This window comes from Ananas comosus, linkage group 13 (genome assembly GCF_001540865.1).
Source record: "Ananas comosus cultivar F153 linkage group 13, ASM154086v1, whole genome shotgun sequence".
Taxonomy (NCBI): Eukaryota; Viridiplantae; Streptophyta; class Magnoliopsida; order Poales; family Bromeliaceae; genus Ananas; species Ananas comosus.
Window position 1 is genome coordinate 11,077,239 of NC_033633.1, and position 16,947 is coordinate 11,094,185.

Below are 16,947 nucleotides of genomic sequence, written 5' to 3' on the forward strand. Positions count from 1 at the left end.
TATATTTCTACAAAGTTCAACTTTCATATGTTGTTCCCCTACAAAAGTTTTGATGTTTTCAAATAAATCCCTGCCGTTAGAATCCGTTAGAAAAATTTAGTTAATCATAGGTTAAATACTCAACCCCGGTAAGTTTTTGACATTTTTACCCCTCTTATATTATACTATTTTTGCTTTTGGAGGGACATATTTGTAATTTCAAAATTGAAAATATAAAGTTCTCTAACGGTAACAAACTAGAGGGATATATTTTAAAAACATCATAACTTTTGTAAGGACAACGTATAAAAGTCGACCTTTATAGGGATGTGTTTGCAATTTACTATATTTACAGGGACCTGTATGAAATTAACCCAACTGCAACCGCACGTGCCGCGCACGTGCCTCCTCCCCCGGTCCCAAACGCTAATAAAACGCTGCAACGGAGCTTCTCGGAGCAGCGCTTTTGTGGTGGTCGGGGTTTGGGGTGGGGGGGGAGGGGAGAGAAAAAGTGCGGCGGCTTTTTTAGGGTTTTTTAGGGTTTTGTGGTGGCCGAGGAAGCGCCCCCAAAATCCCCATCCTCTCTCGCTCGATCTCGCATTCGTGAGGTGAGAGAAGAAGCTCCCCCGATTCCTCTTTAATTCGCGTCTACGCTTAATTCGATTGAACCCTTACTTTATTGTATCGTTTCATATAATATAATATTTCTTTTTTTAAAAAATTTTATGCTTATTTTGTGTTGTAATTGAAACGTTGTTGCAATTTACGGTTGCGGTTTTGCTTTTGAATTTGTTAGTCTCGATAGCATATTAATTCGTCTAAAAAATCGGGTTTTTTTTTTTTGTAAAAAAAAATTGAGGTTCAAAAATTTGGATTGCATCATCTAACTTTTTTTTTGATTTAATTTCACAAATTTGATTGGAATTTAATGGTTTCCTTAAAACAAGAAAACATTAGAATCTTCTATTAGAACGCAAAATGTTTCATCGAAATAGTTACAAATAGTGTTGAATTCGAGTAGGAGCATACTTAAATCAAGCTCAGTTCTAAAGTTAAGGGAGTAAAATCAAGATTTGAATGCACGTTGTTGCAATTTAGGGTTGGGTTTTTGCTTTTGAATTTGTTAGAATCTCGATGGCATATTAATTCTTCTAAAAAATTGGTTTTTTTTTTTTTTTTAAAAAAATGAGCTTCAGAAATTTGGATTTTATTCATATAAATTTTTATTTGATTTAATTTCATAAATTTGATTGGAATTTAATGGTTTCCTTAAAACAAGAAAACATTAGAATCTTCTATTGGAACGCAAAATGTTTCGTCGAAATAGTTAAAAATAGTGTTGAATTCGAGTAGGAACATACTTAAATCAAGCTCAGTTCTAAAGTTAAGGGAGTAAAATCAAATTTTGAATGCTCAAATATCCATCTCGAAATGTGCTAAGAGCATCCTTTTATGCTTTGAGAGGCTTAAAAAATTTGCAAGCTTGTAATTGCCACTGCAGCTGCGGTTTCCACTGCAATTTTATTACATTTGAAGATTGATGGATGATTAAAAGAGCTTTTAATTTTTTTAGACCTTTCAAAGCATAAAAAAGGGATGATGCTTTTAGCCACCGCATTACCAAACTGGGTCTAGGTAGGTTTGTTTGTTAGAAAAGTTACTTCTCTTTGATGTATTGGAAATATAAATTTTGTTCTTCTAATGGAAAACATACCTCGGGGATTAATCTTTTGTCGCTTTTGTTGCACTTGTGGTTGTCGCATGTCGAGGTAACATTCTTGCAAAGCATGCTTTTGCACGCACCGCCAAAGTACACACCATGTGTTTTTTTATACACTTCCCTTCTACGAATAAATACAATAACAAGAGATTACTGCGGTTGTTTACTTATGTTCTATGGAGGTGTTTTTACACCATTTATCCTTTTTTTGAGAGATAGGTAGCATGCTACCCGCTTCATTTATTTTATTTATTTAGAAATAAACTTAGCTGGATATGTGAATCAACTAGGATTCGAACTTGGGACCTCGGGTACCAACCATCAAGCCCTTTTTACACCCTTAATCCTCTCTCTGTTTTTAGGTGGGTTGAACTTTTTGACAGGGGGAAAATACGGTGTCTGCATAATTTTTTCGGGAACTGCAAAATTTGCCTGACCATGATAAATCCTGCCTCTTGCTATCTAGACCTTGTGAAGTTCAGGGCTTCTGATGAATTTTAAAATAACTGAAGAAATCTTTCAACGGAGTTTGTCTAGATTTAATATATTTTACAGCTATGTTAATTGGTGTTTTATTAGTGAACCGTGTGCTATTAATACTATGCCCTCTTCGAAAGTTAAATCACAATCTGTAACACTTGCTTGCTATTGCTCACGCAATGATCGCGTTGTGGGAATGATTATATGGCTCGTTATTTGTGTTCCGTGGTTCTTTTGGTTCCTCGCAATTCACAATAACTTACAATTTCAAGTTCATGGGATTTGGTTTTTCTTTTGTTGATCTTCTATGTATTAACTCGTGCCAACACTGTTTATACTTTCTTCGCAGGACTACTTAATGTAGCGAAGAAAACTTTGTGGGTTCTTTTCACTGCATTTAAATAAGCTATGATAGTTATTTTGTTGAAGATTCCAAAGGTTGGTTTTCATTAACGAGTCGATAATGGCACTTGGTGGTATGTCATCACCAAAACATTAGACGTAAAGAAAAGAAGTGCTGATGCTATGGATGAATCGGCAGAGACTACTGACAAAAATGATCAATTAGAACCGAAAATTGGTTTGGTATTTCATTCAGAGGACGAAGCATACAATTTCTACAACACATACGCTAAGAGAAAGGGGTTCAGTGTAAGAAAAGACCATCTGTCGCGAAGGAAAGATGGGAGCATTCGCTACCGCCACTACCTTTGCAGCAACGAAGGCACCCGCCACGAGCACCGTACTCATGGACTTCGTAAAGGGCGCTCAATTGAGAGGACCAACTGCCTTGCCCGGATTGAGTTCAAAGTGAGCAACGATAACAAATGGGTCGTGAATAAGTTTGTCGACGAACATAATCACCCGCTTGCGTGCCCGCAGAACTCCCACATGCTGAGATCCCATAGAAAGAAACTACCAATTCAACGAAAAGTATTTACAGCATCGGATTATTTCGGCGTAAAAGCAGTTCAATTGCACAATTCTCAGCAAGAGGAGGCACATTGTGTCGAAGATTATACGGGATTTACTCTCAAGAATCCAGTCAATTTCTTGAAAATTAAACGGATGAGAGATTTGGAGGAGGGGGATGCACAGTTCCTTTTGGATTTCCTTAAAGCTAAGAAATCCGACGACCCGTCGTTCTTTTATGCCGTACAAATTGATGAACAGGATTGCTTGACAAACTGCTTTTGGGCCGATGCCCAATCCATTACTGATTATGCCTACTTTGGTGATGCAGTTACATTCGACACCACCTATCGAATGAATAAGAATGAATTACCCTTTTCAGCATTCGTCGGCACAAACCACCACAAACAAATTGTTATATTTGGTTCTGCGTTACTTCTTGACGAAACCACAGATTCGTATATCTGGCTGCTTAAAACTTTTTTGGCTGCGATGAATGGGAAACAACCAAAAACAATTTTCACCGATCAGTGTGATGATATTTCAAAGGCGGTTTCCATGACTTTGCCCGACACTTATCATCGGTTTTGTCTACGGCATATACTCTACAATGCTCGACCGCATATTGGTCAAACATTTCAGGAGTTCGAAAGATTCTTTTATGATGTTCAAACAGAGGAAGATTTTCGCAGAGAATGGAACAGCTTGATTGCTAACTCCGGTCTTCTTACTAGCTCGTGGTTGAAGGACTTATATGCGGCTCGAGAGAAATGGGCTTTAGCTTATTTAAGAAGCTCATTTTGTTCGATCATGGCGACAAAGCAGTGGAGCGAATATATGGAGAGCCTGTTCAAATTTTATTTCGATAGGAAACTACCTCTTTCTAACTTTATTTTCCAGTATTTGAAGGCGCTGGTACGAATTCGTGATGGGGAAATTCTCGAAGATTATGAATCGGCTTTGACCAAACCGGTTTTGTTTGCTGACGTACCGATGCTGATCAAAGCAGCTGAATCATACACTAGGGCAATTTACTCGGACTTCGAATTGGAATACAAGGGTCAACTTGCTTGTCTTTGCGAGCCAATTGGTACCGACGGAAGTGTTTATTCTTTCAGAGTTTACAGTTCCCAAAGGCAGTTCGATGGAGTCGTCGAGTTCAGCCCCTCCGATGCTTCAGTAAAATGCAGCTGTAAGAAGTTTGAGACCGTCGGCATCTTATGCATGCACGCATTGAAAGCTCTCAACAACAACAACATGCTTCAATTACCGGCTCGATATTTACTAAAAAGATGGTCCAATAATGCGAAAGATGGTGCATCAAATGAGACCGTCGGCGGCTCTAGCAGTAGATCTTTGGCATTGCTTTATAGTCGTGTTTGTCGGAAGGCAATTGCGGTTGCGTTAAAAAGCGCGGTTTCGAAAGATGCTCTCAATATTCTCGAGCACGGGCTCGATAAGTTCATTGAAGAAATGGAGAATGTGTTGCATAAATCCTCCTAAAAGTAGTTGAACAGGAGGATATGAAAAGATTTTCTTTTCTTTTCTTTTAATTTTACATCAAACATGCCAATTTGAGGGGAGTTTACATTGTGGCTAGATGAGCTCTAAGCTGTTGTAATCCATTTTTACCATCATTTGTATGTATATTTCTATCTTTAACTACACTTGATTACTTTCATTTAATCACAATATTTCCTTTTTTGATTTTTTTTTCCTATTCTTTTTTCTTTTTTTGTGTGTGCATATCTTAGTTGCTTTTATGGGCTTGTTTAATGGCTTCCTTGAGATCCAAAACTTTTTTAAAAAAATTTGAAACTTGAATTACTTGAGATCCAAAATGATTTAAACTCAAACCCGAATTCAAGCAATTTGGAAATGACTCATAATCTGAGGAAATGGTAAAAATTTCTAAAACTTATCTCAACAATTACCCATTTTGATCCAACTATCTATCTAGAAACTTTCAAAATTTTGATTCTATCGCCTAATATTTTAATTTATTTGATTTGAGATTATTATGACCCTTATCATTTGACTTTAAAATTTTAATAGTATATTTTATACAATTTGTATAATTTGATCAAAATAAGTTAACACCTTCAATTTTGTAGCAGAAGGACCATCAAATGACTTAAATCAAAATTTTAAAAGATTAGATAGTCGAATCAAAATGGTCTACAATTCAGATACATTGTATATATTTTTATCCGGTTATAATAATTAGATGAAAATCGAACTTATCCGAACCATAAACTATTTTGAAACAAATATCCAACCTTTCAAAATTTTGAATTTACTATCCATCATTTCAATTTATTTGATTTGAGCCGGTCAACGACACTTTAATTTTAAAGTTTAAATACAACATATATCTTTATAAATTTAGTTAGTATATTTTATATAATTCTCTCAACTATTAATTCATTAAATGAAGCAATTGACTTAAATTTTGAAGTCAAAGTGCCGTAGATTGACTCAAATCAAACAAATTGAAAGGTTGGATAGTAAAATCAAACTTTTAATAGATTTGCCGATGATTCAAAATGATCCATAATTCATATAAATACGGTATGTTTTTACCTAACTATAATACTAATTAGGAATGTTAGCGGGTCAGATTCCGAGCAGGGTTTCAAAACCCATATCCGACTACCAAGCCCAAAACTCGAATCCACATCCGACCTGAATCTGGCAGATTTTAAAAAGTCATATCAAAATTCGAATCCGACCAAAATTCCGAAACACGAACCGGAACCTAAAAACTCGAACTTGAAACAATTATTTTTCTTTAGTATATTTCAAAACATATTTAATTAAATATAAATTATATATTACATAATAATAGAATCAATTGGAGTTCGGATCCGATTCGGGTTTTGGTCGGGTAAAGATAAAATTCATATTTGAATTTTCGGATTCGTGTCCCAATAAAATTTCAGTTATTGGTATCCAATTTTTACCTAATAATAAAAAAAAATAACTCACGTGCATTGCACGTGCACAATGTCTCCTCCTCCACCTCTCTCTTCAGCTTAATCCGCTCAATCTCTCATTTTTTTTTATTTTATATATTATATATTTTTTACATTTTTATTCTCCATTTTTTCCCCAATCTCTCTCTCTCTCTCTCTCTCTCTCTCTCTCTCTCTCTCGCAAATTCGCTCTTTGGGATCTGCAAATGCAGCTTCTTACTTGGAACCAGAATCGCCCTTTCGATGGTATGAGCTCGTAACCCTCTCCAATTTCGAGCAAATTTCGTATTTTTGAAGCTTCGTGCGTCGTATTGAACCCTAAAGTTGAGATCTTGCTAGAGTTCTAGGAGTAAAAGTTTGATTTTTTCCTTTTTTTAAAAATTTCTGGGAATGATTATTTAGCTACATTAATGCTCGCTACCCCTTTTAGGGTTTCAGTGTAAATAAGCCCCCGAAAAGTGCTTTTTGTTAAAGAATGTAAAAAAATCGTTTCTTTTTTTTATTTTATAAAAGCTTAAGCTTTAGACATTTTGATAGATCCAAAACATGGACTTAAATTTAACAGAAGAAAAATTAACGAGACTAGAAGTCTAGTGAGATTTGATGTTAGAACCACTAAACAACCATTAATCTCCGTTAGCTTAAGCTGCTTGAGAATAATATTTTTAATATTTTATATTCAGTGGTCTCCGTCACATCTGGGTTTGAGACCGTTTGATAGGCTCATGATGTGGACTTGAATTAAATAGGAGAAAATTAAACGAAACTATTAGCCTGGTGGGCCGCGGAGAACGGTGTTTTTAATATTTATTTTCAAAACCTTTTAATTTGGGGATTACACTTTGCATTTGGTCAAATCTTATAGGGCCATTGTGATTCCTTAGCAATTTTTACAATATATTTCCATGTTGGATAGAATAAAACAAGAATCATGCCTTGCATGTAATGTATAAAGCTTTGTTTGGATGTCGGAATTACTTGTCCAGTGATAACTTTAATTCGGCATAAAGATTTTCTTTTGTGATTAGAAGTTAGAAGTTTGATTTTTGTTCATTCGAAAGTTTTGGCATCTGTGCAACCAAACAGTTCCCACGGGTCTCTCCACCTGTTCACGTAAGCTTTTAGATTGTGTTCGAGCCCTTTAACATTGTATACACCTCGGTTCGCATCTCCCTTTTTTCTTTCTAGCCCAGTGGCCGTGCGCTAGTTGTATCTCGCACGTGAAATTGTTTGCGCCATGTTTACGTGGGCTTCATGTGACTACATTGGGTTTGTGCCACGTGCTAGTGTATCTTCACCCTTTAACTTAAGCTTTTGTGTTGGGTTTGATCCTATTAATAGTATATTTAATGATTATAACCAATCTTATAATAACTGCAGGAGTATGATGGTTAAGATAGCTTGGATGGCCTTCTAGTTGGATTCTATTGGGTTCTTTCCGATTTCCGAAGGTAGTGGAATACTTTTTGATGGGTAATTTGGAAAGAATCGAAGTATTTCTAAACATGACAATCTCTTTTTCACAATTCGATACGTTCTCGTGATTGTTTTTGTCATGGATTCTGAGAACCGGAAGGAAGCTGATCTTGTGATCGACATCGAGGGCGACAAAAACATAATGCTAAATAAAGAGGAAGTAATCTCGGATAGACTAGAGAAGTATGACGAAACCCTAAATTGGGAAATGAACTTCTCTACCTCTCCAAATACCCGTCACGACAACAGAGAAACTCTAGACCATAGGCTTCTTCGAGGAGACAAGCTAGGTCTATTGGAAAAAGCCGTGGGGTTTGAAAAGCCAAGAAAGAAGTCCTCGGAGAAGCCACCGAGGCCACCCCGACCTCCAAAGTCGCATTCTCTTGGTGCTGCTGATCAGAAGCTGATCCAGGAAATCTCCGAGCTCTCGTTGTCAAAAAGAGCACGACTTGAACGCATGAAAGCAAGGAAGAAGATTAAGATTGCAAAGGCATCGTCTTCTAGCAGCAGCACCAACTGCGGTGCCTTGGTTGTGACTGTTCTCTTCCTCCTAATCATAATATGGAAAGGTATCATACATTTTGTGATAAATATTCGGAAATGCATGCAGAAATAATAAATATATGTTGCACATTACGCAATATGTGTAAGTGACTCACTGTCTTATTCTCTATATTCGCCATTTTGACCTTGATTTTTGTAGATATAAGATAAAACTTTTCATTTTCTTGACTAGGTTTATTCTGAAGAGCAACAAGGAGTTCAACACCATGCTTTTAAAGGGAAGAAATCCTCACGGCCCCATAGGTGAAGCATAGATTAGGAAAAGTTTCTGACTATTCACATGGATTAATGTACAACTTTTTGAACCAAATTATTGCTTCATATATTTAGACTTACGAGCTAAATCTATCTTGTTCATTCAGTTTAATGTGGTTGTAATGTGGTGCTAGCTGTTTCTCTATTGACCATATGCCAAATATTGTTATGTAAGAAGATTTAGTTAATTAATCCTGAATATACTGTTGATAGGGGCTCCGTAATTTGGTTCGGTTAGTGACTGTTACTTGTATGCATTTTTTTGGAACACTACAAGGTTGCTGTATATGCAATATTGCGTCTGTGCCCCGAAAACATTGCCACTATGTTTCTTCAAAATGAAAGCTCAATTGTTAACTGATTGTGTTCAAAAGTTACCATTGTAAGGTCAAAGAGCAACATATATGTTACGACTTCTAGAGAGATATTATAATTATCAGTCAGTGAGAGTTGTGTTCTTATTTCTTTCTAATACACTACTGGGATCATTAACTGTTCATTAATTTTCAACTCTCTCTAATGCTTTTACTTCTTACGAAACATTTGTTTTATCAGAGACTGGCAGTGCTCAAAAGTGGGGGAAAGATTTATATGAATGTTTTGAAAAATGTCTATCAAAGTGAAGTTTGTGATGAAATTGCTCGTTAGTTCAGCAGTTTGTTAGGCAGAGCCGCTGAAGCATGTTTTATATTGTAAAGTGAAAAAAAAAAAAAAACTCTTCTCAAGAATCCAACATTTTAGGTTATTTGACGGATAGTTTTAAACTTTCCCTTTGGAATGTTTGAATATCAGCATATCTTATCTAGCATGTCTCTTCCTAATTACTTGAGGATTTAGTAGCTTGTTTTTATCATTATATCATAGGAATTTGAATTTCAACTACTGTGTAGTCTTAATAATTCTCCTTGTGCAGGAAACAAGATTTCACCTACAAGATGATTAATACAATAATGGGAAAAACAAAGAAAATAAATTAAGTAATCCTTCTTATATTTTATGTAGAAATGTTCTCATGCTCAATGCCTAACCACCAAGCATTCCTTGCGTGAATAATGTGATCTAGGTTGGGTTAATTTCCATGCATCTAAGCAGGAGAATTATTGTTTGCGTTCGGTACATCCATACATGTGCATTCGTTATCCATTTGTCATTCATCATATCTTATACTTTCAATTCAATCATTTAATTTTTAAATAGGAAAAAAAAGGCTGCATCTCACTGGGCGGTAGGGGATTGATAGATAAATAAGTGGTGTGCATTTCCATGCATTGTTGCAGAAGAATTATTGTTTGGATTCGACACATCTATACATCTGCACCCCTTGTTTGTTTGCCATTCATCACATCTTATACCTTCAATTCAATCATCTAAACTTAAATGGAGAAAAAGGCTATACAACTCACTATACAGTAGGAGACCAAAATATGAAATGAGGTGGAGTGGGGATGAATAGATGGTCTATACAGGCGAAATTTTCTCTCCAACAAGCCCTTAGAAATTTTTTTTTTGACGGAGCTATTACATAATTTCACTGGCAAACTTGTCATGCTGAGAACTTAACCACCCTCCACCCCTTCTTCAATGGAGCAGTTACATGATTTCATTGTCAAACTTGTCATACTGAGAAGTGCAGATCTAATTTTCCTTTAGAAATTTCTTTTCTGAAATGTTTGAACTTTTATCTGCTTCTTACCATTTTCTGACTAGCGATTCTATATATCAGCATGTTGGATTTTGAATTAGATATCAAAGCTTTGAAAAGTATGAACTTTCGTTTTCAGTTTGCCTTTCTTTTCTCTTCATTCTTACCGCGTTGAAGTTTCCTGGATGCTATGATGCACAATGTTTCGTTTTGGCTGCTGTGTTGTATCATTTACGTTTCAGATACTGATACTCGCCCAATACGTATCAGATACTTCGGATATTCGAGGGATACTTGGCAGGCATGCGAGGGATACTTGGGGGATAAAACGTGGAGCTTTTCAGGTCTAACCAGGGATAGAATCACTTCATTTTGGATGACACTTGCATCAAGGATTCATGCTTAATAAAACTCAAGATCAATATGAGTCTGATTGATTTCGTTTCTTGATATATTAAAGCTCGACTATATTTACGTAATTCACACAAGTTAGTTGAGTTCATATTTTTATGTTATTAAATCTTCTTACTGAATTTTAAATCTGTAGTATATATCTCTTTTCCCTGTTGCCGTACCCTTATCGTGTCATATCCATATCTCATATCTGTTTTTATGCAACTGAGCGTAGGTGACTTGTAATGATAGGATTATATCTCTGATAGTTAGCCCTTCTCGCAGGAGTTTTGACTGAAACAGTTTTTCTTCATTTCCTGCACGTGATTTCCTAAATCTATTTTCTTTAATGCAACATTTTTTTTTGTTAATCCAATATTACGTGTGCATGAAAATACACTGAATTTTCTCTGACATACATAGCATGAGGATTATTTCCATTTAGTGAATCTTTTTGTTGTTTAGCAAACTGAAAATTCTCTCTAGATAAAAAAAAAAAACTGTAGCATTAAAAAGAAAAGATTATCAAGCAATATGTCATGCCTGTGTCTGATGGTGGTGATATAAAAGGGTCGGTAGATGTACCGCTTGTGAAATAACTTCTCTACTCTGCCGGACAGCGTTGTGTTGTTTGTTAAACACGCAGTTTGCAGTTTTTGCTGTGGTTGCAATCAAAGGTGGGTTATTTGATAAACTTTTGTTAGATAGTGTTATCATAAGGTGCAGTACATTAAACCCTTCAAAAGCTTCTCGGCGGCAGAATTAGAAGCTCTAGTTAAAGATATTGACTTCAAAATGTAGAAGTTCTAGTCTGAAATTTCTTCTGCCGCCGTAATGAGAAGCTGTTGGAGCTATTCTGGCTTAAGAACGAAAAAAAATAACTGTTGGTGTTTCTTTGAACATCCTACCCAAAGAGTATTTCTGCAGATGCTCTAATTCGGCCGACTGCCGAATTGACTTGTTATCTGGAAAGGGAAGCTGGTTGGACCTGCAAAATGTGAGACATGAAGTTGAATTACATCTATGCTTTGAGCTACAAGGGAAGCTACTTGGACCTGCAAAATCTGTCACATGTTAGTTGGATTATATCTGCGTGCTTAATTAGGGCAGGGTTTCTCTCTTTCAGATTCAATCTTCTCAAGCATGAATTTCTCTGACTTTCAGCATCATTTCTTATGGCTTTTTGCTGTCAGCACCTAGCAATACCATGTTCTTCTTGACTTGTGTGTTGCCTTCCCAATTAATACAGAGAGAAATAACTAGTTCCCACTTATTATGTGAACAACAATGGAAACCATGCTAGGTAAGGAACGACTCGATTTTCAGAAGGATCCTTCCGAACCCTGGCCAAGCCACGCAAAACTTTAAGCTGTTAGTGCAAGAGTGGGACCTTCGTCTCCCTAGTTATCTATTTATTTATTTTTTTTTTTTTATCGCTTCTCCGTGCCGTCCGTGGCCCTCGTTGCCCCACCCTTGTAGCCTAGTTCATATATTCAATGAATGAAGCAGATAGCGTGCTACCTTTTTCTCAAAAAAAATAATGGAGACTATGTTGCTCTTATTAGAATACATTAAGTTTTGAGCTTTTGTTGCAGCAGAAAGCAGAAATGTGATTTTGAGGCCCCGACAACCGTCATTACTACACAAAAGCAATCTCCTCATGGTATGTTACCAAAATCTACATTGGTTGGAGCTTCTTGCACATCTAGATAATCCCCTCTTCTTCCTCTTTGACATTTCAATCACTGCAAAAAAATTCAAACCTTGCTTTGTAACTTTTTCCAAAATCTTTGCTTTCTGAGAAAGTGCTTCTGAGTTTATCCACATGGGCACCTCCAAGGAAGAACCCTACAAGAAAGTGCCTAAAGAAGATGAAGACAAACAAAGGCCACATGGTGCAATGGGAAACCTGCAGACCTGTCCCATTTTGTTGGATAGACACATATGTTCAAATTGAAGAAAACTCACAAATTTTAGGTGGAGTTTCAAATTGCATCATATTCCTTTGTGGAAAAGAAATTCATGGCTTGTCAAGGTTGTACCTACCCTGAAATGCAAGTCCAAAATGCATTCAGATGGGAAGTTCTTGTTTGAAATGATGGGTAACCTGCAGGCTGAGTACAAACTTTTGAATTTAAGTAAAGTATGTGTACAGATTGATTTGTCGGATCGTTGGCGCTAACCATTAATCCCAAAAGCTCGAGCTGTTAGAAATACGCAACCAATTCACTTAAAGCGTATAAATACAGCGCCCGTGGGTCTCAATTGTGACTCGATCCAACCAGACTCACGCCATTTCGAACATGACTCGGCCCATATAGCCTTCCGCCATAGGGCAGGATACTGACCCATTTAAGTCAACATGATTGTGCTTGGCGCAGTTGGCCTGAAACTTAATGCTAGTATCAGAGGTCCAAAGTTTATTTTTTAAATAAACGAAGCAGATAGATTGCTACCTTTCTCTCGACCAAAACAGTAGGTGAAAAATGTACAACACTTTTTATCTAAATTACAGACCATTTTAAATCAGCTACCCAATCTTTTAAAATTTTGATTTTATTATTCAAACTTTTAGTTTGTTTGATTTGAGTCAGTTAGCGATACATTGGCTTCAAAATTTAAGCTAATTACTTATTTCAATAAATTTATTGTTACGAGAATTGTATAAAGTATACTAACTAAATATGTAAAGATAAAACACGCATTCAAATTTTGAAGTGAAAGTGCCTTTTACCGACTTAAATCAAACAAATTTAAAGATTGGATAGTAAAACTAAAATTTTTAAAGATTAGATAGTCGATTCAAAATAGTCTACAATTTAGATAATTTCGGTAGGTTTTTACCCAGAAAAAAAAAATGTACAGAGTAATAAAGTATCCTTTAATTTCTTTTTTGTTTGTCTTTAAAATAATGTAAATGGAAAGAATCAGAAGCTCAGAGGTGTCAATTACAAGAAAATTAATTAAGGAGTCTATTTCATAAAAGTTCTATAGTTGAGGGGGTCCCCTGCAAATGTTTTACCTATAAAACATCACATCAGGATGTGAATGTAACAACCAAAATGTGTTTGTATTTAATTGAATGAAACACTTTATATATGTGGTGCCAAAACTAATCTTATATATTATTATTATTTTATTATTATTATAATATTAAAGTAGTGTTGCACCAAATGGCGTAATTTTGAAGCAAGAAATTTTGTGGTGGATTGTGACTCCAAATTTATTCTGTATTATTAAATTTAGGTTAAATTATAAAAAAATTTTCTATAAAGTTTTTACGCATTTTCAAGTTATTACATTTAGTCTCTCTACGACAAAGTTCTATCATAATTATGTTTAATTTATGCCAAAAATACTATTTAAAATGATAGAAATATATTAAAAAATTATTTTTTTATAAAAAAAGTAAAGGTAATTTGATCATTTTGTCCCCTTCATTAACGCTGTACGGTCCTAAAAATATTTTTGAAATTTTAAAGGGGTAAAATATAGGTTTTAAAAGTCAGGGGAAAAAAATAAAAAAATAAGTATTTGCAGGAGGGTTTTCTATAATTTAGCCTTAAATTTATTTCCTTTATTATGTTAAACTTCCATGGTCTTAATTTACTTCTAATCTTAAAACTAAACGGTTCTGTCCAATTTATTTTTTCTTTTCAATTTATTTTAGTAAAACTCTTTTGTTTTGATTTATTTTAAGCTCAAAACTCAAATTGTATGGTTAATTTGGATTTATACTAATCTAAATACATACTATATATATATATATATATATATATATATATATATTGAAAATTTATTGTCTAAATTTATTCTACACGTGAAATTTAAATTTTACTTTACGATCCTATTATTTTAACCTCACTGTATTTTTGAATTAATTTAAATTTTGAGAACCTTAACACTTGGATAATTTTTTGCGGGGGGTGAGGTTGTGATCATGATTGTGATATTTTCCTAACTAAATATATCTCTAGTTCTCAAATTTTAAGGTTAATTAAATACATGAATTATGAGATTTGACGAATAACTGTTAAAGCTTATTGTCACATGTGGTGTTTAATTTTCCAATGAGATGGTCATTGTTTTATATGATTAAGTTCAAATTACTAACCATTTAATGTAGACTTTTTTCATGTGTTGGTGATGATGTGTTTTTACTTTTTATTTGATGTGATTGTTATGATGTATAAAACAAATTAACTTTCGTTGTCTAAGTATTGGCATTCTTGTGAGTCATATTATATCTACAAATGTTTAATTGATGCTTCTGTGAAAAGCATTCATTGAAGCATAAATTTGTTGAATATAAAAATATAAAAGTATTATTTTTTATCGGCTTGCAATTGTGGAGTAATTTGTTATCTTATGTGGTATCAGAATAAAAAATTTTGAGTTTGAATCATATCTCACATTTAGAACTTGTTTGATATTTGAAATTTATCATAATATTGATAGATGAAATAAAGTTGAAATTAAAGCATACATAGATGTGTTTTTGTGTTTTTAGATGAGACCACACGAAATATAACATAATTAACTTATTGTGACATCCGAAATGCGATATTATCATAATTTTTCAAGGCACGTACAACAAATGGAGCGCATTGATTCAAACAAAAGTTCTAATTAAGTGCTTTTTATTTATTGCACTACTAAAGCAATATTTTTTTAAAAAATAGTACAATATCACATTGTAGAACAAATAGACTCGTAACAAACGAGGAAAATGACATAGTAGTCCTATTTTTTCAATGAGATAATTATCTATATATCCTCGTACGTTTGAAAATAGATTTACTTTTTTTTTTTCTTTCTAAAATACCCCTCATATATTCCACCGTTATTATAAAATACCTCCGCAGTTATCTCCTGTTAAGTTAACTTGGGTTAAACATGAGTTAAATATCTACCATAGTTAAAAAAAATTAAAATACCAATTTTATCCTTAACTTAAGTGCAAATAAGAAATATTGGTGACAGTAGAGGGGTATATTGAAAAAGACCAAAAGTCAAAATATTTTTTGTGTCCTCGACTTTAGGGGCAAATAAGAAAGTCAGTGATAATGGAAGAGTATATTTGAAAGAAAAAATAGTAATTTTATAAAAATAACAGAGTTCATTAATAAATTTTAACATTAGGAGTATATTAGAAATAGGTTGAAACGTAGAAAGGATATTTTCAATATTAGCCTTCTAAGAGGGATAAATCGAAAAGTCCGAGAACTTTTCACTGATATATAAGCAATTGCCCCGTTTTCAATTATGGTGGGTCATATGGTTGAAAGGCTGAGGCTTCGTTTGGAATAGTTTGGAATTGTGGAGGCTGAGGCTTCATTTGTAATTGTGGAGAGATTACATTACATGCGATGAGCAAGTATGATTGAAAAATGCCTTGTTCGTTTCCGTACGTAATATTGCGTTTCGCATATCGCAATGAGTTGGTTACGATATATTTTTCACAGTACCACCGGAGAATGCAGAAGCATTTCTCTATATGCTTTTATACCAACTCTATTTTATTTAATAGTGTGAGATAGGCCTCAATATCAAACTATGCTTGAATCAATTGTTCTTGAAAGCTAGGAATCATTAAGATTTCAAAAGTTTCTTATCGAATAACTGTGATCTATTTGAAATAATTGTTGGGATTCTAGTAGCGATACCATATTTCGAGAATCCGTAATCTGTTTTGATACCGATTGGCGATTGCTGTTGATTTGGTACTCGTTTCGATACCGGGTGTGGGGATTCTGTAACCAAAGCATCGAATCAAATTTTTATCATAAAAGCTATCGATGCCACAATTACGAAAAAAAAAAAAAGATTCACTAACCAAAAAAAGAATTAGACCTAGGGATGTCAATAGGTATGGATACCCAAAATTTTATCGGAATTCGAACCCGAACGAAGCGAATTTATCCTATGCTAAACGATTACGATTTTGGATATGGATATGAAAAATAAAAATCCAATGAATATAAATTCGAATATGAATTTTGACTGTACTTGACTCGAACCCCAACCCGACCGGATTTGAATTTATTTTATATTATATATCATATGTATATAAAAATTTAATGTTATATTTGAATTTGTATTTTAAAAATTTAAATTTAATGTAATATATTTTGAAATATTGAAAAGAGAAATAATTGTTTCGAGTTAGAATTTTTGGGTTCAGTTTCGGGTTTCGATCTGGATTTTTAAAATTCGTCGGGTTCAGGTTTAGGATTCAAGATTGGAATCGGGTTTGGATTCGGGTTTTTGAAAATCCGTCCTAAATCCGATCCATTGACATCCTTAGTTAGACCCGACTCCTCTTCTGTGTAGAGTAGTTTCAATCCGAACTCTATAACCCCTCTCTCCTCTTTCACAAATTCAGAAATCTCTCTTAACGTATGAGCGTAGTAGATGCATTAAATTCGACCTAAGGCCCTATTTGGTTCCCTGTAAAATCGCCCCGAAAAAATTTTTCAACGGAAAAATACAATTCTGAGCGTTTGTTTATCCATAAAAATTTTTTTTTGAAAAATTCTTTTCACAGGTGC

General features: G+C 34.4%; 2 protein-coding genes across 4 annotated transcripts; both read left to right on the top strand.

Moving 5' to 3' along the window:
* Nucleotides 458–4,798, top strand: LOC109719602 (protein FAR1-RELATED SEQUENCE 5-like). The gene is made up of 2 exons (XM_020246378.1): nt 458–587; nt 2,529–4,798. The coding sequence occupies exon 2, from the start codon at nt 2,705–2,707 to the stop codon at nt 4,592–4,594; it is 1,890 nt and encodes a 629-aa protein (XP_020101967.1). The 5' UTR covers nt 458–587; nt 2,529–2,704; the 3' UTR covers nt 4,595–4,798.
* On the top strand, nt 6,161–10,676 carry LOC109719809. Of its 3 annotated transcripts, none has more exons than XM_020246625.1 (4): nt 6,161–6,312; nt 7,447–8,111; nt 8,279–9,338; nt 10,274–10,676. In XM_020246625.1, exons 2-3 carry the CDS (start codon nt 7,622–7,624, stop codon nt 8,287–8,289), a joined length of 501 nt encoding a protein of 166 aa, XP_020102214.1. In that variant the 5' UTR covers nt 6,161–6,312; nt 7,447–7,621; the 3' UTR covers nt 8,290–9,338; nt 10,274–10,676. The 3 variants fall into 3 exon arrangements, with proteins under 3 accessions (XP_020102214.1, XP_020102216.1, XP_020102215.1); XM_020246627.1 differs by having other exon boundaries at nt 8,279–8,349; nt 10,246–10,676; XM_020246626.1 differs by having other exon boundaries at nt 8,279–8,349.